Source organism: Bombus bifarius, unplaced genomic scaffold (assembly GCF_011952205.1).
Source record: "Bombus bifarius isolate JDL3187 unplaced genomic scaffold, Bbif_JDL3187 scf7180000009343, whole genome shotgun sequence".
NCBI classification, from domain to species: Eukaryota; Metazoa; Arthropoda; class Insecta; order Hymenoptera; family Apidae; genus Bombus; species Bombus bifarius.
Window position 1 is genome coordinate 910,297 of NW_022885057.1, and position 23,045 is coordinate 933,341.

At 41.3% G+C, this 23,045-nt stretch overlaps 1 protein-coding gene across 8 annotated transcripts in view; it reads right to left on the reverse strand.

The window, feature by feature from the left end:
• The window catches only part of LOC117215041 (mucin-5AC-like), a 303,613-nt gene that overhangs the window by 57,605 nt on the left and 222,963 nt on the right, over positions 1-23,045 (reverse strand). For 7 of the 8 annotated variants that reach the window (XM_033461432.1, XM_033461434.1, XM_033461436.1 and 4 more), the window contains exon 4: positions 15,897-15,943. In XM_033461432.1, the coding sequence (XP_033317323.1) occupies positions 15,897-15,943 (47 nt within the window). Of the gene's footprint in view, positions 1-15,175; positions 15,231-15,896; positions 15,944-23,045 lie in introns of those variants that run through there. The other variant, XM_033461439.1, reaches the window with a different exon arrangement.

The following is a 23,045-nucleotide window of genomic DNA, read 5'->3' on the forward strand; positions in this document are numbered from 1 at the left end:
CACCGAGCCGCTCTTCCACTTTGATGAATGACGCGACGTCGCGCGCCGCTTCCAACGCTCCGAGCATATTTGTGACCAGCTTCACGGTGAAACCAACCCGAAAATCAGTGTACCGTGATCCCCTCGTATCTTTTTTGGTTTTGTAGAGAGGGTGAAGCGAACTCTCGTTTTGGTTTGCAACGAAATCAGTTTCGACTTTGAGTACCTATAATAATAATTAGACTGCGGATGCCCGTACAAGTTTAGATTGTTATATTATTAAAGAAATAGGCGCTGAATTTCCCATAATTGTATAAACATTGGAATATGGTACAGTAATATTAAAATAGTTTCCGAATTTTTATGCCCTAATCGTGTTCTCGTGCAAAAAAGAAATACTTTCAAATAAAATTGATTTATCGCGTTTCCTAAGAAAATTAAAAACTTTAAACAAAGTTTGATTTACCATGAGGATAAAGTAACGTTAACGGAGGCGTGAAGTTAGAAGCGTGGAAATACTTGACGAGACCGATGCTTATTAGTAATCCAAGATCGTCTCAGCCATTACGCATTAGGATTCCGAGATAACCCCCGAGATGCCATTTCCAACCCTCTATTCATGTTTCACCTTCTCCTTGACAATCCTTCGTCATCAGTCTCAACCGTCTTGTCGTCACGTAAGATTCAACATTACGTTCGTTCAGAACGTGGCGCGTCTTCAAATCGCATTGGCTCGTGTCATCCAACTAAATCTGTTCTTCACTTTATCGTCTCATTTTCCTCGTCTATTGTGAATAGCAAAGCATATGCAGTTTCTAATTACAAAGTAATGAACTCTTCATTGGAATAAAATATCAAGGATCTAATAGATATCAAAATTTTTCTGAATGTACAAGATTTAACATCTTCATCCAATAAAAAAGAAAATCAAGGAACAAAATTTCACATGAAACTTGCGACGTTCAATTCATTTAAACGATCACCGTCTAACTACGATCGAATCTAAGGCCCGGTGCAGACATGCGGTTTGTGGTAACGTGGCCGCCTCCGGAAATTGCCATTGCGTTTTAGGATAGCAGAGATTTATATTAAACGGTTTACACGGGACGTAATTCTTAGACGGCAAATTGACGCAAAGCCTTCATGTGAACTGTAAGAAAAGGTGCACGGGCAAATATAGTGGCAGTTTGCCGCGGAGTAGTGGTGACGCTGCCGCAAACCGCTCGTCCGCACCGGCCCTTAGGGTGATTGCAATTCGTCAAAATGGTCAAAGCAATATAAAAGCAGAAAAAGTTGAGAGTGGGCTGTCAGCGACGGATGCGGTCGACTGCATCGAAAGGCAATTGACGATGAAAGTGGCAGGAGTAGCCTCCGCGCCGGTCGACTGGCCGAGCTTTTTCAACTTCGTCCTTCTAACGGTGGAAGAGATCGCCGTTTAAGTGGCGGCTCGTTAATGATAGTCCAACCCTTCAAGGACTCAACTGACTGGCCTCTCGAAGTCAGCCTGCATCTGATGGTAACTTCAATCCGTTAATTGGTGTACAACTTTTTTGCCGTACTTCTTTCCCTGTTCCTTTCTCGGTAGCTCCTTTGCGGTTGCGTCGCTCGTTACCCCCCCTTTCGCGTTCCCCTTCCTCTATGTTTTCCTTCTGTTCTTTTTCCCTTTTTGGTACAAGAGGAAGGAAAAATTTTATTAAATTAGCAGACGACAGGCGACGTCGTTCGGTGGCTTCGCAGAAAAAATATCCCTCTGCTCCTCTATCTCTTCAGCCCTCTCTATATTTTTTACCGAACCCCTCTACCCCTCATCCAGGTGATCCAACAGTACCACCGCTCTCCAACTTTATCCTGTCTGTCCTCGCCCGTTCTCGACATTCGTGCTCGAAAGAACTTCGAAAACTCGTTTAATCGCGCGGTGTGTAATTTTTTAAGCCTTCTCGACCACCGTTCCGCTGGTCAACGCTGGAAAATGCGACCGTCACGTTACCGAGCTTCTCTTTGAACCGACCAATACAGAAGAAAAAGTGGATAATTTACGGGGCCTTTTAATGGAAAAAAGGAACAAATTTGGTGGAAAGGGAAAAGGGAAATTCGCGTACTTTGGATACATTTGATAAAAAATTAATGGCCATAGCTCTGATCTTAAACGTTAATCGAAACTACACAGTTGTAACGACATGTTACACATCAAACGCATCGCATGCGACAAAAGTGCATGTCATAAGCTTGAAAAAATTGATAAGCATCTCTTTGCCGTAATATAGTTCCAACGTAAATTTTTAGGGGTCGTATGAAATATTTATTTTTTAAATGTCTGTTACAAATAAAATACTTTCCGAAAAGGGAATCTAAAAGGGAAAATTTTTGCTAATCAGGTACTACCCTTGAAATAATAAAAATTTTTAATAATTTCGATAGTATCATTCTCAGATGTTTGATTATATTCATTAAAAAAACGCGTAGATTGAGGTTAATAGAATTCATTGTGATAATGAAAATTCAAGCTTTTCGGTCGTTTCACGTGTCGCGGTTCATTATTGTTATCGATTTTCAGTCGTCAAAATGATTACTTAGCAATTCTAACTAAAACAATCGATGCAAAGAAGGACAGAAACCATGCGGATTCGAATCGATTAAAGAAGGAAGCGGATATCACCAACGGTATTCAAATCGATTACACGGTGGCCAATGTAAAAATTATGCAAATTCCGCTTACAAGTGAATGGGACCCTCGTGACGAGCGAGGTTACAATTAAGCAGCAGCCAATTCAATATCGTGGTCCATTCGACGGAATATTCAACGGGCTGGTATTAAATGTCGCCTGGCCTGTTTATACAAAGACGAGTCGGTGTACTCGCTGATCTTCATTTCTATTGTTGCACTCTCAGTGACAAGTATAGATAATCCATTCTGTTATAATTTACATAAATGTTATTAAGTTTACCAAATTTATGTAGTTACTTATCCATAGTACTCTAATCTTAAGTTTTGAAATTACAATTTTGATATTTATAAAGAATTATTTTCCTGAGGAATTTATTACATCGAGTACATAATTCTCAAACGTTTACATCGATTATGTAAAATTGCATTTTCGGTAAATACTACTTTGTTAGATTATAGAGTGAGATACATGACTTAGACTTTGCCTTAATGCTTGAAGCATTGATGGAATTACCGGTGGTTGATGAGTTTAGCGGTAGGGATAGGCGAAATGAGTGATCTGTTCTCTGTCTTCACCCTCACTTTTCCGTCTTACCAATCTTCTCCTTCAATATCATCCTCCCGGCTGCTCTATTCTATAGCAAACTATATTCCACTTCTACTCAGGAATAATCCTCTATCGTGTGAACTATGTCTTTATATACGACTATAATAATAAAACCATTCTTTATATCTTATAAAATTATAAATTTATGGAGACATCTATATGTCGATATTTAAGATTCAATTCAACATGATTTATCAGGACTAAAGTATCGCTTATGAATCTTGTAATTACACATAATTAAAGACATAAAATCCTAATTAGAAAAACGGAAGGAACGAACTAAACCATCTCGAACGAATCTTCGAACGTTAGGTCGCATTATGGGACGCTTGTTCCTCGCACCCGCTTTCATCTACATATGTTCTCGTCAGCTGCGCTTTGTTTCCGGAATAAGAGCTCATTACGAATGCAAAACCGTCCATTCATATTCAAAATTTTATATCTCGTTCGTGTTCCCGCGACGGGGCTAATTTATTCGGATTCGATCCGTGCTGCGACAAATCCAACGACTCCCGCCCAGCTTCTCTTTACTTTCTTTTTCTCTACTTCACTTCCTTTACCTTCTTTTTCTCTATTTAGCCTTCGGTTTCACGACTATTAATAATACCGCCAACTTTTTATTGCTCATTCTGTTCTGACTTGCAGATCAACCTTTACGACCGAAAGAATCGATGCCAGCTGACGTGCTTTTAGGATTCGAAGAGCTTTCGTTTCTACATCGACTCCGTGAAGCTTGCAACAATTATGTGGTGTGGATCGATCTATGACTTTAGTTGCTTTTCTATTGTTTCTCTCTTTTTCTGTGTATCTTTCTTAAAGACAAAGTTCAAAGTCGCCTTGTCCAAATCATATTTGATCCGCTTCAAATGTCATCGACCAACATCGTACAAAAAAAAAATCAGACAGTGTCCACATCTGGCTCAGTCGGTACGAGCGAAACCGAAATTTTCTAACTCATAATGCATGCATGATATATGCATACAATTCTAACTCGTTGGCTCGACGCGGCGAAGCAGATCCCGGGCAACGCATCGTGCTCTGCATCTCGTTTCTCCGCATCTCATCCTTCGTCCGTTCGCGGCTCGCTCCGCCTCTCGTCGAAGAGATAATCATATTAACCGGGCTATAACTTGTCTATGCATAAGCATAATACCGTGGCGCGGCGTGGTCCTGGGATCCTGGCCAGGATACGGGGTATATTTTACGCGCTCTGCTCGGCCGCGCGCACACCCCCAGGACCAGCCAGAACCCGAACTCTCCAGTCGTTGCTGGCTGGTTGAAGCTTGGGCTCAACCGGCAGAAGGGCGAAACCGGGGAGAAGTTGCAATGTACAACGTTAATCAGCCTAATTGAATTAAGCACGCGCGACTGTTGTAATTATGACTATTTATAATGATTCCGCCGCGTGTATCTACCCTGCGAATACGTCCCTCTCCCTCTTTCAACGGCGCGCGAGTCGCTACCGACGAATATTAGTTTACATGCGCGTACACGAATCGCGTTTAACGCTACCGTGAGCTTCGTTCACTCTCGAGTCCTTTGGGGAGCGGGTGGTGCCGCGGTTTCGTGGATGAACCAGCCCCTTGGACGATTCAGATCAGAGCGATGAGGTGGAGAAGGATTAGTTTCGTCAGAATTGAGAAGTTTTGTGTGGTTAAAAGGAAGTTCCATAGGTAATTTAGAGTAGTAAATTACTGGCAAGATAGATTGTAAAGTATGTTAAAGAACTCGATAGCATGGCTAATTGAAAATAATTTGGATAAACAAATAAAAATTAGTTGCGTTAACACTGAACGAAGAATAAAAAGGTTGTACTTTTATAACTCATTCTCCTCTACGCAAGATCATTTTGTTAGTATTAAGACTAATCTATAATTAAATACAATTCATCACTTAGGTCAAAGGTCCGTAAATAATTATCACCCACGTTTAACGACCAACGAACGGAAAAAGATCACGAGATAAAAGAATTCGCAGTCTTTAAGGCAAACAGCGTAACCTACTTATCTAATTCGCTTCCTCTTTAGCCATAAAGACGTGCTGGGTAAACGTAGCGTGATAATGAAAGCGGGTGTTTAGTCAGGATTTCCGGCGGAATCGTTCTCTTTGCACCTTTCTCTTTCCAGCCCTCTGTATTTATATCTTCTCGCTTTCTCCCTTTCTCTCTGTCTTGCACACACAGACCAGTAACAACACGCATCAGAAGTCGTACTTCATTAAGTCAGTAACACTTCTTCCAGCCGCGTTACTCATCCCTTTCACGGTGGGCTCTTCTATGAGAAAGCAAGATCGAGAGGGAGTAAGATTAATTGCATTCCGTCAAGAGAGGAGGCGTATTTTAAACGAAACCGCCGGTGCTCGCGCAGAAACGCCGAGGCGACTGAAAGGAAGGAAAGGAGAGAGGAAGGAGGAGCTGAAAGAGAAGCAGCTAGCACGCAAGAGGTGGAGAGAGGAACGACAAGCATCAGAGAAAAGGAAGAACGAGGTGGTACTGTGAGCAGAGTGAGATTCCTGCCACCGATGGAAGAAGAGGATTCGCGGCTGCAAAGAGAACCTCCTAAGAGGCGAGGGTAAAATCGAGGATCCAAGAGAGAGGAGACACCGCCTAAGGCCTTGTTGTATTTATCATATAATTACCATAATAGAGCCTCGAACCACCCGTCGCCACCTCCTGTGCTCTCCACCCTCGACCACCCCCGGTGCCGACCGACCACCTCTTCCCTTCCTCTTTCCATGCTCTGTTCTAACAGCCGCAACCGCAAATTGGAAACTCGCGAATACATTTTCCCTTCGTTGCTCTCTCGTTCTTCTCGCTCGAAATTGTTTACCATAGGATGACAGCCGTTCGAGAACATGTTAACGACGCCGTGGAAGATCATTCGAATTGAGGCATTAATATTTGTCTGCCGAGGAATCTCGTACATTTTATGCGCTTGCGTTGAATCGGCGAAATAATCCCATTTAGTTCGAGAAATAAATAATATTGTCTTTCTAAGTACATTAATATATTTATTGCTGACCTATCCGCTAGATAATATATGCTATATGTCAACGAATAATTTCTTTCAAACTTTTATGATTTTTTATTTATATTTCATATTTAAGTTGCGATATCATCCCATAGATATCGCTAAAAATCGTGTTGCCTATAATAATATTCTGTCATTTCGTCCATTAAATATACATCTCTTGCACTCTTCTAAAACGTAGTAAAAGTAAATATTCAACCATGAATACATTTCTCAAGGTAGCGAAACTTCACGCTAATCTCGCCATTAACTGTGGCGAAAAAACGCTCGAAGAATAAATAACCTCCCGAAATTCATCAGAACTGACGCACGCGTGCTTCTAAAAATTTCATTTCTCTGGATAGCCTCGCGGTAGGAATGTGTCAATGGGAAAAATTCGCAAACCGCTCAACTACGTTCTTTAGAGTCAAGAATACGTATCTTCTCCCACAGTATTCCCGTATCTGGCGATGCATGCGTTATTCGTGAGAGGCAAACTTTTCACAAGCGGCTTTCCTCTTTTTTTTTTTTTTTAGTTTAACGATATAGCGTCGACGACGACACAACGACGTCGACGGCGTCAGTGGATGGAGCAATTTATATCGATGGCTTATTCCCCTGACTGCGCGATCGGTCTCGAATCTATTTTCAAGGTCTATTTCAAGTCGTTTGTATCCTTTCCTCGCGATATTGGCTACGACATCGGGCTAAAGCACGACAGGGCTCCGAAGATGGCTGCTTATGGTTCTCTCTTCTGGTCGTTTCGTCTGAGGCAACCCCGCGAACCGAACGCCACGCGCAATATCTCCCGTTTCTGATAGTCTTCTCGGTGATTCCTTCCAATAACGGTATTTTTCTTTCAGTTTCTTACTACCGTTCGATTAAGGCGCCGGTATATTTTGCGTGGTAAACTTATTGCTACTTAGAAAGCTTTAAATCAGAATTATTCCTCAGCAATATGAGAATCACTCGACTTCATTTTCGAAGAAAACTTAATAAAAACAAATGTTAGTAATATAATCATGACAGTCGTGTCTTGTCAGAGTGCCAATAAAATTGAAAAATATTGTATATAACACATACAATATACATAAGTTATATATGAAAGATATATAGATTATATAGAATATACAATATACAAGATTGCATACAATATACGAAAGTCTTTTATGTTAAACGATCAAACACTTTAGTGAGGCACTGTATGCATATTTACGAATAGAAAGATAATTAAACAGTGATAATTTTGTGTAATAGAGGAGTTCAAGTGATTTTAAAGGAACCTACGAAGGGAAGGAAAAGATCAAAGATGGCGGTTGGTTGTTAAAGGGCCGGAGATGGATTCTCCGGTTTCTTCGGCAACCACAAATCGCCACCTCGACCCATTCCATTCGCCCTCTTTTGAATTCGCTGGCCTCCTTTTCTGGTCACGGATGTGCAACCCGCTGGAAAGATATTGCAGCTAAACACTCGGTTCTTTGATGCCGCTTCAGCCACGTTCCCTGCGAACCCCGGGTAGATAATTAACGTTACAGGTTAATCCCGCGAAGAACGATGGCCAGATAAAGACAGACCCGTGGGTTTAATAACAGGTTGCCTTTGGTGAGGTGATCTTGTTGATCGCGTAACGAAATACCGGCATAATGCGAAATTAATGCTTCTTGGTATGAGAAGCTGTGTAGGTGCTTCTCTAAATACAACGATACAATGTATTATATTAACACATAATATTTTATTTACCAAAATTTTTAGGTAATAATAGACTTCTACGTATAAAGAAACCAAGCGTAGATATTTCTTCAAATGCGTTGATATTTAAACAAATATGTAGTATTCAAATGCTTTCCCTATCCAAATTTTTCCTCTCTTTGACATTCTCTATCCAATATTTTTTATCTTCTCACCATTAATTAACTAACGACGATACAGAAGACACGAAGTAGTGTACACGTAAAACGGGCGATTTGCTTCGATACCAATACTTCATTAAAAGACCGATAACGCAATTACCGGTATACTTCGAGCAGCAATACGTTTAATGAAAGCGTGCAATCACCATCGTTGGAGATGGAACGGGAGGTAGAGGATGAATTTGCACACAGGCTCGGGACGTCGAGCGGCCTCTTTTACGGTCGTTTCTTCCCGTTGAAAATCGTCGACGAGCAGGGAAATTGTCGACTGGCTACGCGAGGCCGCGTAAAAACGTCTAAATTGCGCGTAAATAATTATATTTGCATATTCATTGAAAGGTAAATATTTAATGCCGACGCGACGGGAAAGGGACCAGAGTGAGTGTAACATGAACGCGGAAAGTGAGGCGAGCAAGTGTCCGAGATATGGAAAGAGGCGTAGAACAGAGATGCAGGGGTTGGCCAGGCTGGCCACCGGCCATGAGAGCTGCCGAAAAAGGGGTTGAATATACACGTCGCGCGAGACTCGACGGAAATTTTAGCTTAATTTTACTTAACTACGTCGGGTTACCCCGTGGGGCTCCGCTTCGGGGACAAGTGTTATTTTTGTAATTCCGAGCGACGCTAATGGGAGACCTCGGCTTAACTCCACGCGAAACCCGACAAAAGAGAGTGTTTACCGTCACCGACGAATGTGTGTATCACGAAAATCCGCTAGTGTAAACGACACTCGGCTAACCGTGTTTTAAACCGACACTGATATCATCCTGGTCTTTTATTATATTATTGCGAGATTCTATTCTACTATTTCAGTGTAGTCTTTCATAGAATTGGAAGTCCTTGATGAAATGTTCAATGTAAACCAACACAGAATCACTTTGTTTGTAGAATCGTAGAATTTAGAGAATCACGTTCATTGACGAATTTTACCATCACTGAATGATATTGGAATATAAAAAATTGTCATGAAGTAAAATATTATAGTACAGAAACGTTATGAATAGAATGGTAAATAATTGTATAAAACTGAGTAAAGAAAATTCTAAGTGAAAGAAGAATATAGTACTCATGTATCGATAATAAATAAAACAACTAGAATGATCAAGGAAACACATATAATCTTAATATATTAGTGATATAGTTATCCAAAAGTAATGTACGATAAAATTTCGTCCATTAATGTATAACAAGTAATAGCAAGTCAATAACAAAGTCATTCATGAATTTCTGACAATTATATGTCAACATAATCCTCTTTTGAATAACGCTATCCTCCAACAAAAATAGCAAGCAAAAACAATATACTTTGCCGGCACCCTTTTTCTAGGAACGAGTCTAAAGTATACGTTGCTCAAGAACACGTGAAAGGGACGTTGATGAGATTCTAGGGAAAATGTACAAGCGCCAAGTGTCCCAAGTTACAGAAGCTGGGACGCGTATCGAGCGTGAATATTACATCGATCAGGCTTTGACGACGATACAGAAGAAGAAGGGGAGAGATCGTAGGAAGAGGTGATGTCGCCTATTATCCGGTGAAACACCTGAGCCCCTGATTCCCGGTTACACGTCAACCGTGCGTCGTTCTCGCGGAGAGTGTATGAAAACCAGCACGCACTCTATCGCCGCCGGTGTCAGTACTGTGGCTAAATTACACTGGCTCCGTGTATTATCCACCCTTAAATTATTCTCTGTTAACCACAAAAATAGTCCCTTGCCATCCCTGTTTCTCTTCCCATGGTTTCCCAGTTTTCTCTCGACTCTCATACAACGTGTCACCACGGTCATCGTCTCAACCGCATCGACGGTATATTCTATGTGGTTGCTTGATGGTTACTTTTGTTTTCCCAAATTTATTTCAGTACCGGCTGTTTATCTCCCGCGATTGTGGGAGGATACAGACAAAATTATAGTTCGGTGGATTTTGCGTCATTCTCGCGTATTATTTACAAAGATATTACAGTTAATATCTTTATTCGTTTACATCTTATATCTTTATTTATTTATGAGAGTAAAGTGAAGCATCTACGATGTTATAGTAACCATCCATGAGAAAATAAGTATGTACATACATATATCTGAACTGATATTATATAGAGTAGATTCTATGATATTAATATTATTCTTGGACGCGATATGGAATAACTAGAATTGCACTAAACAATAAGCTAAAAATATAAGCAGAATATATCAAACAAAAAGCGCTGAGTAGGACTCGATATAATCCAGAAATAATGGGATATTATCAGTCTTGAATTACAGAGCCATCGAACGTGCATCAATAATCGTTAACAAAATTCTGCGGGTGTCCGTCGATGTTTGAACTTTCTCCATTGGTATCACGCGGCACAGGTGAATATTAACGAATGTTTGCCTAGGGGAATGCGTTCTGTCCAAGCATGATGGACGCTTTCGAAGCCAGAAGTTCGGATAGAAGTATGCTCTTGACGTCCAATGTCGGACCCCTGTTCGGCGAGAGATGGATCATCCAATTCCCTCACATAGGTACTTATCTCGTTCTAAACGACAGGTATCTTTTTACAGTTTACCATGCAAATACGATAACGTATTTGTAATTATATCATGTGAAAGCTAGGCGAAATTCCAAAGTAAAATTAACGGAACTGCATATTCTGTACAAGGAAATGTATCATAGATACAGGGCCACCCAGATGAACTTAACATCTCTTCCATAAGTGGTTTCACGTGTAACATTGACAAGTTTCGGATTAATATTGATAAATTCGAGAACGCGATCACGAACATAGCAGAGCGAACCGGTACGTGCACACGCGCCTGAACGAAAACTTTAATCATAAAAATTGAACGTGGTAACGGACAGCTGACCGCTCGTTCCTATAAAAGATATATCACTCGAATCTCGTTATATTTTCGCGGCTTAAAATATTTACAAGCCAGACGAACTTTCGAAACAATCTCGAACTCCATCTAAAGGAGTACCGTCATAAGTATATGACAATGTCCTCCCAGGAATTCCATGTTTTTTGTCAATGTTAAAAGTTTGAGGCACTAGAACAACTTTTTGTACATCTTTATGAGAAATAAGAATATTATAATTGCAGTTTTCATTTCTAAATATAATTAATTACAATTTTAATACTATTAAATTACTATTACTAATTACTAATATTTACTATTACTAATTACTATTACTAATTACTATTAAATTATATTATAAAAGAATTATATTAAAAGGTATCAAATATTTCTAATAAATTTTATTTACATAAGGAAGTCATTATCTCTCTCTATATTCTAACATGCTCCAAACTATTGAACGGAAGCGTACATGTTAGTTACTACTAAAAAAAATATTAGCTTCTTACCATATTAAGAACACAACACGTATCATTTAACTAAAATTGCGATCATGAAACGCAGATGGTGCAAAAAAGTGTTCCCGAAGAGCGAAAGTTGCGCGAAAAAGTGTCAGCCTGACCATCGGGTTCGATTCGATAAAAGATGGATGATTTGACATCGAGCGTACGACCGATCGATCTCCGAGCTGACGCGCTCGAAGATGAAATGCACCCTTGGCGACCTCGAAAGCGACCCTAACGCTTTGTAGAGCCGTGCGTTCTGCCCCCTTTTGCGAGCCAATGCTACTCGACTGGTTCAAGAAGCATATTTACGAGAAAGACGCGTGTCCCGCGTTGGAAGCTACGATCATCCCCTGGATACATCCGATTTCGAATACAAATTCCTCCATATGTAACTTGGAGAAACGGTTATTGGTTCAACTAAGGGTTATTAGGTCCGGTAGGTGAATGGATCCTTTTTTCTTGGTGACCATACGTCCCATGTACGATCGCCAATTCAGCATAGTGAGTCATTTCCAATGAAAACCCTCTTGGATTTATTTATGCTGAACGTTAAAAGAATTATAAGGAAAATTCTTGTAGATTTTATATTTTTTATATTCTGTGCAATAATATAAGAGGTGGCTTTAGCTAGCGTTTAATTCTTTGCAGTCGACGTTTTACCCCAAGTGGTACACATTAAATAGATGTATTATTTCAGAAACTGTTCGTAATTTCAATGCTTTTCTATTATATATTCTTCCAAACAAGGACTATCTAATCTAGAATCCAATTTTCAATAAAAATAATAATTCTTATCTAAGAAATTTAAGGGTGAAGTATGGTTTAGTTTGCCTAAAGAAGGTTAATATCGTGAAAACTAGAATGCAAACACTTCCAAATGGAAAAGAAAGGGATAAATTACATGTTCGACTAACGTCCTAATAACGTTGCCATTTTCAACTTAAGGAGATTTAACGAGGGCATGAGCGAAAGTGGGCGAGCCACGGAGATTTATACGAAGGGACAAGCGCGAGAGTCGAAGAGGGCGCGAGGGGTTTCAGGTTTCCTCGCGGGGTTCCCTGTACGATGGCCGCCGCGCCATAGAACAGCAGTACATTATTTCTTGATGTCAAATAAAGCAATTAGCATGTGCCCTGACCAGGGTCCACGGGTTCTAACCCGAGTAATCTCGCCAGGGTCCCTGGCGTGTGCGACATCTTCATCAGAGACGGACCCTCCTCTCCTTTCTCCGCCACTTTCTATCCTACCGCCCCCTTTGCCTGGATACTCTGCTCACGTGACTATCCTGCTGCCCCCGCCCCCCTAGAGACAAGGAGAAACCAAACCTCGCTCGAGCGTCAGAGAAAGAGAGAAACATCCTCTACGGAGTGAAATTGCAGCGAGGAGAAGAGAAATGGTCGAGAAGGCGGTGTCCAGCTCGGTGCAGCCCGGTTCCAAGGGAAATTTCCACAAAGGTTGACCCGCTCTGTTAATGAATGTTGTATAACCCTTTTAATGCTTTAAGCCTCTTAGATTTTTCAGAGAGCTCTCGACGCGGCGACGAAGAAGGCACGCCTCTGGAACTCGCCCAGCCCACAGGACTCACCTCTCTTTTTCCGCTCTCCTGGTGTACACCAGAAGTGGTTTGCTAACGCCACGGGAGAAAAAAGGCCGAGCGAGAACGAGGAGGGTTTCGCCTCAGGGGCAGGTAATTATGTGGCGGACGTAAATTAAGCTTGTTTAGATTGGGATTTTTATTAAGGTCCTTTATGAAAGAGTGCTGCCGCTAAATGATGCCGCGAACATTTTAACCGACCGGGATCCCTGCAAGCGTTGATTGAAAAGGAAATGATGGCTTCTTTGCATTCATCGATCTGAATTTCTTTCTTCTTGTTTTATCAAACTATTAAATTATGGATTGTCCGACAGATTCTTTATTTTTTATTTGCTCACAGAGGTAATTTAAAATCCTTGTTAAAAATAGAAAGAGAATATGAGGTTTGAATTCTTTCTGGGAGATCCCAAGGAGGTCGTAACTAATGATCAGGAAACGTGTATATAGCGACGGAGCAGAATGTACGTAACGACGTATACGGAAGAAATAACTAAGGGTTAGTTTAATCGTACTTTAGGAGTCGAAGGTTTTAACCTTTCTGTTGTCCCCCATTTACTAAGGGTAAGAAAAGACTGCAGTCAGTCGTATACCTAATGTCCGGTCCACTTCTCCAATATATGATACTGTGCAAAATAAAACTCCGCTAATCGGAACACTTTCGTTTCGATATTTTTAACTCCACCTTCTTTCCAATTCTACTTACTACTCTACTGTTTACTTGTATCACTTACTATATTATTAATCTAGATAAAACGTTTTCTCTCAAAATTTCCTTTTATAACTCTTCTGTAACAAAAATTAAATTTTACAAATGAATAAGATTATATCTTTCCTGAAAAATGTAATTTTTTTCGAAAAAGGTTAATTTATTAATCGTATAGAAACAATGTTCATATCTGAAACCAGTCCAGTTTTAGGACATGTTAATTATACTTTGAAGTTAACGAGGGGCTATTTCAGTATAGCAAACAGCTAACCGCCTTCGCGCTAAGGTTTGTGTACCGAACTTCGGCAAAGCATTTCGCAGATACAAACTATTCGCTATATCGTAAATACGCATGCTTTCGAAGCGGCTGCCGTAGAACGAAATTCCTGGTAGAAGTTTAATTCACCCGAGCACCGAACCAGGCGTAAACGTTAAATGATTTGTTGAATACTTCAGCGCACATTTGCACACAAATCGAGAAATGATATCTTGTCCATCACATCGCTTATTGCTAGATATATACGGTATATAATATTACTTGCATGCTTGTAAATTAAATTACCATCGCGTGCTATTAATTCATTTTTCGCCTTAACTTATTAAAACTTTTAAAACTTCTGTTCTTATGGCTAATGTAAATTAATTTAATTATGATGAATAAGTTTCAAAAGAGATACTTATTTCTTTCAATTACTTTTATCTATGAACTAAAACTTCCTACTTTTTAATAACCGGTCTTGAGAAAAGTGATTTTTAATTTTTTTCTATATCTTCAGGAACTGAACAAACAGGAACAGAAATAATCAATGACAATTAGCGGACAGTCCCCGCCATTAACCTCGTCAAGCAAGCTTCCTTCAATACCTCCATCAGAGAGTACCGAAAATCGAGATTCAACGTTGATTTTCTTGGATCGCCTTCGCGAGTCAAGGCGAGGTAGGCTCTGCTCGCTCGTTCTCTCGATTAGGCTTTGCCGTCATTAAAAGTTTATAAAGAAGCAGAGCTACCAGTCTAGGCACAGAGAGTGTGTATGAGAGAGAGAGAAAGAGAAAAGTGGTGGAAGAAGTGGTGGAACGAGGTTCGGGGACGGGGGTGAAGGGATCAACACCCCACTTCGTTGAACGGGAGCGGTAAGAAAGTGAGGCAGACAACGTAGGAGGGGCAGAGATTCCAAGCAAGTTTTCTCATGTGCAATGCATAATGAGGAAAGGCAGACGGCGCATAAAGGGCCTACAAATGAGGCTCGGGTTATACATATACATTCGAGCTAGATACGTGTAACCAACGCGTGCAAACGTGCACGTTCACACGCACAAGAAAGCGCGAAAGACTCACGGAACCACCTCCCCACGTTGTGCTACACACCGTTACTACCCGCGACTTCTAAACGTGCAACCAAGTTAAAAAGTTCTCCCTCTGATTTTAGTTATCCCGTAGAAACTTCGGAAACGGTGCACTCGTAAAGTTCTCAGTTAATCTTCTGTTTGTGCTGCGCTCGTGTTAAGGCGTGCAGCGAACGTCGATCTTCGGATCATTATGTAAGATTTAGGGGATAGACGTTTAGACGACTAATGTAGGGCTTTCTTCTATGATGAATATTGCTTGTTTAATATGTTAATTTGATTGCATGTACATATGTCAAAGAGATTTTTAGTCCTGTAACAATTCTATGTTCTCAAAAATATTTGAAAAATCCAATTCTTACTAGATCTTAACAGTTTTGATAAAATAAGGAATTCGTATTATGTACTATGATTAATTTTATGGGTTGTTAAGTGTTATTATAGCTCTGTCAATGAATTTCGTTCATGGTAGAGTTGTTAGTTGTTCGATATAGACCATTAAAATAATAGCCGTCGAAAATACGAGCACGTAATGACCGACGCATGCTGCATGAAAAGCGATTAAAGGTGTTGGATCGATTTTCCCTAGTAACTGACTCGCTACGCTCGCTGACTACCAATGCAAAGTGTCGAACACTATGTTAACTTGTTCGACATCAAATATAAACACAAATTGCTAGTAACCTGTATTTTATTTTATACTATCAATTAATTTATATTATTGAGAAAATACCTTGGCTTACCTTGTTCATGATTTGGCGGGGATAGTCCCGCCTTGTGTGGGTCGACGCTGTAACAGAAGGAAACAATCATTGTTTTCTAATAATTACTTGATTCTATGTATTATAATAAATGATAAATTAGATATAATCTTTTCCAAAGTCTTTAAAAAAGTCTATAGAATCTCTTTTAAATGTTGTGTGATAATTATTCAGAGTAAAAGTATTCCATAAATATTTTCCCACTAAATTTATCATGTCACATCCTCGAATTACATTTCATTATATGAGATACGCAAATACTATTTCGTTCAACCGCGAAAAAAGGTAATCTTGCCTCTCGCTCGCCTTCTCAACCCTTTCCCTTATTACTGCGCCTCGTGACGCCAGCTAATGCACGCAGGTTAGTCCCCGATCGTGCACCCAGTCCCGCATCTTCGCCCCCAACCTTCTCTTCTCTTCTACCCCTCAACGGGTACCTCCGAATTCCCGTAATCTAATGAATGGCCTAACCCCAATATCCTCTCGGCTCAGCCTTACCGTCACTACCCTCTATGTACTTCGTCTGTATGTACCACGCATGTAAATACTTTCACGAACGAGAGATTCGAGCGATATCGGCTCGCTCCGGTGCGTAGCGTGTTTCTTCAAAATTCGATTATCCTCCAGTGTCGATTAATTATTTTAACAAATAAATTATTTTAAATAAATTAATTACTTTGTCGAAACTATTTCCTCTCAACGAGCCCTCGTTGATTTGGTCAAGACGATCGAAACGGATGTCTAGTAATTTCATCCGGACATAATTTATCCATGATTAAATTAATGTTTTTCGGTTAACGAACAAACTCTTTACTACAGAGACACAAATAAGAGGAAAAATAAGAGGCACTGATTGTCGAGAAAGTCATGAACGTGTACGTTGGGCGAAACAAACAAGAAACGCACTGGAGACTTTGGAAAACGCGAAAGGGGACGGAAGAAATTAGTCGGAAGCAAATTGGCGAGAGTTGAAACTTTTCAATGTGCTTCGTTAGGTGTAGTGACCCAACCGTGCAGTTCACGATGGTGTCTGATCCAACAAACTGTACTGATCGCGACGAGGAAATGAAACTAAAACACCAGAAGGGTAAGAAACAAACAAAAGAAAAAAGAAGACAGAATTCGCAGCATCTCGTATCAACCGCATCCGCCGTCATAATTAAATCCAGACTTGCGGAACAACAGCTAATTACTCGACGGGTGGAGATGCAAGGCGAAGTTCTTTCGTCCAGAACGAGGGACAGACAAGGCAGGCTCGAAGCAACGGCGGAAACCCAGCTCTGGAACAGGGCAAGGAAGCGCAAATGTGTTTATTTTCAGGGAATAATAAAAAGGGTCGTCCAGCATCCGTGACGCGGCGGTGATCGTACGAAAGTTAGGAATAATGTTTCGGACACGACGTTCGTCTGGCTTTGCCCGAGAGCCCTACTACACCCGCTCACCCACTTGCACCCACAACCCCTCAAACCACCCTCTCCCGATCTCCAGCAGCCTGCCCTTATACGCGTGTCCGCCGCAGATTCAGACTCCTAATTAAGACGAGGGTGCGAGAGGGGTTTCAGGGGTTTCTCCCGGGTTCTCCCTGAAGGGAGGTGGGAGTGGGTAGTAGAAGTAGGGTTTTCACGAGGTAAGGGGTACCCGTACCGCGCCGGAGGGGTAAGCCAAGGCAAAGGGGGTAAGGAATATTGATCACGGGACCACCACGGCGGCGAGGCAGAGACTGGCCATACTCCCCCTCTCTCCTTCTCTTTCGCTCTTTCTTGTTCTATTCGCCTCTCTGTTTCGCCTTCTATCGTCTTGTTTCCAGTAAGTGTATCCTACGCTCTCTCGCGTGAGCGTCGACGTCTTTCGCTATTGCTCTTGGCGTACACGCGGCACGAATCAGGCAAGACCAAACCACCAAACGCCAGATGCGTGAAATCAGTCGGTTAGAGGCTGCCCCGCAGCCTTTGCGAATTATTGACGCTGAAACCACGACCGCGGAGCAGATGATGCTGCTAGCTGTTTCGAGGTTCGGCCTTAGGGAGTGCTGGTCCGTGACTTTGGCAACACGAGTGCCATGAATATCAGTATTCGCTGCTGGAGACTGTGACACCTTGTTGGTGCAAATTTTGTGAAATTTAATAAATAACGTATGTGGATTATGGTGGACAAAACGAAAAGTAATTAGAAGAATCAGGTCACAGTGAATGATTGTAGAATGATCTTAATATCGATTAATATGAGAGTTTCAAAAGTACATATTCTGAGGGACGATTCTGCAGATTATTGTATAGTAGGCCTATTGCTTCGACACATATTAAATCGAAACTTCGATTCAGATTTCGAGTATGCTCGCAACTTGACACTGGCATAGATTCCCGAGGCGATATCCTACAATGAACTCAATTTTCTGGGGTTCAAAGAACTTTTGTTCAAAACTATTCTTCTACTTTTCATATTGCATCGTTCTATTGCAATCTCTACGCCGTTATACTTCGACATATAAATATTTTTTGTACAAACGATTTCATATCATTTAATAACTACGTAACTATTAAATAGAATCTTGAAAAAGAAACAAATCATCGAAAAAATACGAATATTGTAGAATATTCATTACGCTCATAAATTACAACCTTCATCAAATGACTCAAATTCACCACAAAATCCTGAAACAAACGAGAAGAGGTCAAGATATTTCTTCACGCATCAACATGCAGGTGAAGTCAGTTGAACGAAATGGCTCGGTTCCCGCACAAGATTGTGATATACAAGAAGAGAGAAACAAGGCTTTCGGACAAAGTTGGTGGCTCCTTGGGATCAAGGTGTCCTGACGAACTTTGACTCACACGGTCGGCCGAACAGAATCTACATTGTAGATGCGTGGAGCGTTCTCGCGAGATTTCGAATGATCTTCTGTAATGGAAGAAAGAGGAATGACTTGGCTCGTTCCCGAAACTACGACAGGGACACTAGGGCGACGGCCAAGCTCGAGTTTACACGACGTAGCGCTTGTCTTTCTGTCCGTCGCTCTGCCTTAATTAAATCTCTGGACCCTTCCAGAAGAACCCGCGCCATTCTAGCAGCGAACTAGAAGTATAATAGAATGGCCGCCTGATCGTCTTTCTGCACTGTCGTAACGCGTTAACATCGCCAGATTTTTTCTCGTAATTGTTACGAATGTCCATGCAAACCGTGAACCTTAGCGAAAGTGACTTTGTTTAAAATGACAGTGAAGATTATAGAGTGAAAAGCAAGCTAACATTATGATATATGGGATGAAATATTGGGACACATCACAGAATTTTCTAGGTATATTTAAATCGAAAATTGATTTAATTTCTACATAATGAAGTTGTAGACGAAGAAAAGACTAACTACTTATATATTATTTTATAATAGAGACAATGCTATATACAGTAGAATTCTATTCATCTGAATCTGCCTGAGGACAAACAAAAGTATATAACTGAAGTTCATCTAATAGAAGTTATCCACTATCTGTAATTTCTCACTCACCTAATAGATCACATTCTTCGTAAAATTTTATTTCAATAAATGAACTTCAGATAAATGGAGTTCTACCGTAGTTCCACACATCGTCACTGATTAAAAACTCCATAATCTACATTTATCATTCCTAGACCAGCATCAAATCTTCAGCCAAATGACTACTATTGCATGACAAGAAGTTATCGAACAGCCCTGCAGGCTACATAATGGGCGATTGATCTATCACGGATAACGTCTTTTCTGAGTTCGCGACCTCTTCAGAGATTCAATGCAGCAGCATTTTCATGGCTCCAGGTGCCGTTATTCGGTCCGGTAACGAACGTCAAGGGCGACCTCGACGAGGCCGGAAGAGATCTCATTGTCCAGAAGCGGAGGCCACGATAGGAGGGTTGCGCACCGCCGGCAACCAGCCAACTCAAACTTTGATATGGTTTCCTAAATAACCAAGGCTACCGATACCGCAGCACGATAGTCCTCTCTCTCCCCTCACCCACTACCTACGCCCTCTCGTCCGCTTCTGCATCCACTTCGTCCGATCTATGGCGGGTCCAGGGTGGGTATCGTAACTACTGTCGAAGCATATTGAAACCCTCACACCAACGATGACCCAACTTACCCCTCCGTCCCTGTCGCGTTTCTGTGCGCCACGTAATCAACACACACCAGTGCTCTTCGTCGCGAGAACCTCGCCGCGAGCGTGCGTTTGTCGTTTCGCGTGCGAAGGTTGCCCGCATGCGGAGCGTGGTCGATCGACCGCGAATACAGGAATGCTTTCCTCTCTCTCTCTCTCTCTCTCTCTCTCTTTCTCTTCCTTTTGCTTTCGTAGCATAGACCGCGTCTGAGCAATTTGAAAACGAAGTGACAGGCAATCAAGAAGGTAGAAGACCAGCTAAGGACAGCCAGAGTAAGAGAAAGGGGTGCAGAGGGACACGCGAAATGACCGACGATTTATCCGCGTGAGAACGAGCCAAGAATTTGGAATTAAAATCTGCGGTCGTAATTGTTCGCGAACGAATGTTGAATTTGGAATTGAGATGGATAGAGGGCTACGATAGGTTGCATTTTAACGAGGGCAAAATTCTTCCTATCGCTTGGAATATGTCAAAGTATTATACGAGTCGCTCAGAAACTAAACTGATCAACTTTACTTTTTATTAGTTTCTTTACTGAATTACGTACGTGTGCGATCAATTTCCGAGATCGAATGATTTACTTCCTCCTGGTTCATTCATTGTAAGAGGATGACATAAATGATAAATTCTTTTTTGTGCTTTTCAATTTATGCAATGGTCAATGTGTTTTCTGGATGGTACATAAATCCTGGTCTCACCAAGTGTTTCTTAAAATTAATCTACAAGAGATATCTAAAACGCGATATGTAAAACTCAAGTATAAACAAGTAGAATTAGTCTATATGGAGAACTATGGGGAACCCTTTTTGCTGCTCAATGTTTATAACTTCATTATTCCTAGTGTGGCAGGATGGAAGTGTACGATAACGATCGCGAATGAATTCACGCGTGCAGGGGTTTAGAATATCTTTCCTCGAGAGCAGAGCAGGTTTGGAGGCGGGCAGGCGGCATGACTGTATCTAGAGGTTAACTGTTTGTCCGCTAATTAGAAGCTAACAGCAGAACTAAAGTTTGGAACTTTAAAGTTTCTTGCCTCTGCAGAAGCCTTCTACGCCCAGCCGTTACCCTCTTTTGGGGGCGGTGCAGACACCCCCAGAGGCGAACGCCCTATCGTTCTACCATTTTTCTTCTCTCTCATTCCTTCGCCCACCATCGGCTAGCGTTAATTACTAATTAATTGTTTCGCATGTTTGAGTTTTAAATGGATAAGTTAAACAGCGCATAAGAGGCCTGGACGTAGAGAACGATGGGTATACCTTTCCCTTTAGCCTCTTCTCTTTCTCTTGGTTTCTCTTTAGTCCGGTTTCCCTTCTCTTTCCATCTCTCTTTCACCTTTACTCATACCCTTCGCCTACGATTACCGTGAAAACGGTGTACCAACGGTTAACGAGGTTAGGATGACCGTGCGAGCGAGAACCGGGGAACGGCGCTCGTTCGTTTATTCGTTTTTCACCTCGTCATCGAAACACCACAAGCCTATGCGTTACATAACTTCTAGGTGTGAAACTTTTGGACGGTTAATATATGAGATGAGAAAGGTCTCGTTGATTATAACTTGTAAGTTGTACAGTTCCACTAATATTAGTTTGATTATGAAAGATGATCCAGGAATTAAATATTATTTGGGAAATCAGGAAATAAATATTATTTATTACAAACTTTCGTATTACAATTATATATTATATAAATTATGAGGATGCGAATCAAAGTTCCCTCTTTGATCAAATTCCCAATCTTCAATCAGAGACAGAAATCCCCGACGACTCGTGTCGCGAGTCTACAAATCGTTTTACCTCAATCTCGCGACAGAGAAAGGTATAGGGGGCTGGTTTACCCTTCGAAAGTGGAACGGGAGACCTTCCATGGCTGTAATCGGTGTTCAAATAAAAAGCCTTAATGCCAAGATAAAATATCCCATTTGTCTAACGACGATTTTTCTCTCCGTTTTGAGGCACGTTGTATTTCCTCTCCTAGCCGGGGGTAGACAGGGGTGAATCGGGGTGGTAATCATCTTAAACACCATTGTCACAGACACCTCGTACAGGCCGGCTGCCACTCTCGGTTCCGCGCCACCTGATTCTCTCGTAATTGAGATGAATCGATAAGGACAAGCTCCTGTGGTGAAAAAAGGAAAACGAGAGGAGTCGAGGGCGCTGCTTTTTTAATTCGATGAGCTAATGTACCGACAGTTACATTAATGGCGCCTCTGGGGATTGTGACTTTCTCCCCTTTTGGAACGCTGAATTTCGAATCGATAATTTCTTTTATATACTGTCATTTTTAGGAGACATAGGCATCCAATATAAAAAAATGTTTATCTATTCCGAAATATTTTTTCCAACAATCTATAGAAAAGCAAGCAAGCAAAAAGTAATAAAAACTTAAATTATTCAATGCATAAGCTATACAATTAATTTTGTAATGTACTCATTTTTATGGATCAGAGGAAATATAGCACAAAATATCCTTAAGAAAACCAGTACTATGATTCGTCCCTACCCTTGAACTGAGACACTTCTATTTGGACACGAAATTTAAGTCGCACTTAAATCTAATGATCAGCACATGTCTTTCAATCGGGGACGGAATAATGAAAGCGGAATAGAGCAGGTCGGAGGCGTGGAGGTTCAGGGGATAAATCTGGAATAATCGGAAAACGGGCGGTCGAAATCGAGGTCTGTTATTGACTGGCGTGCAGAAACTAGGCAGGGGTAAAAAGAGAAGGCGGTGGAGGGAGCGTTAGAGCAGAAAGGTAGAAAACAAGAGCATGGGGCAAATCGGTGTCTTAACCGGCCGACGAAGGGGACAATTATTTACCGGGACGTCTAGTACGACGTTCTAGCGCGCGACGCTACCGTTACGCCAACGACGAGAGGCGAGAGTCCGCGGCTGTTAATTGCTGGCTGTCAGGGGCACGCAGTGACACGGACCACCGTGGCGTACGGATTGCCTCGTCGAAGGCCTGCACGCCAAACCCTCCTTTCCTGCTCGAGGAAACGTACGG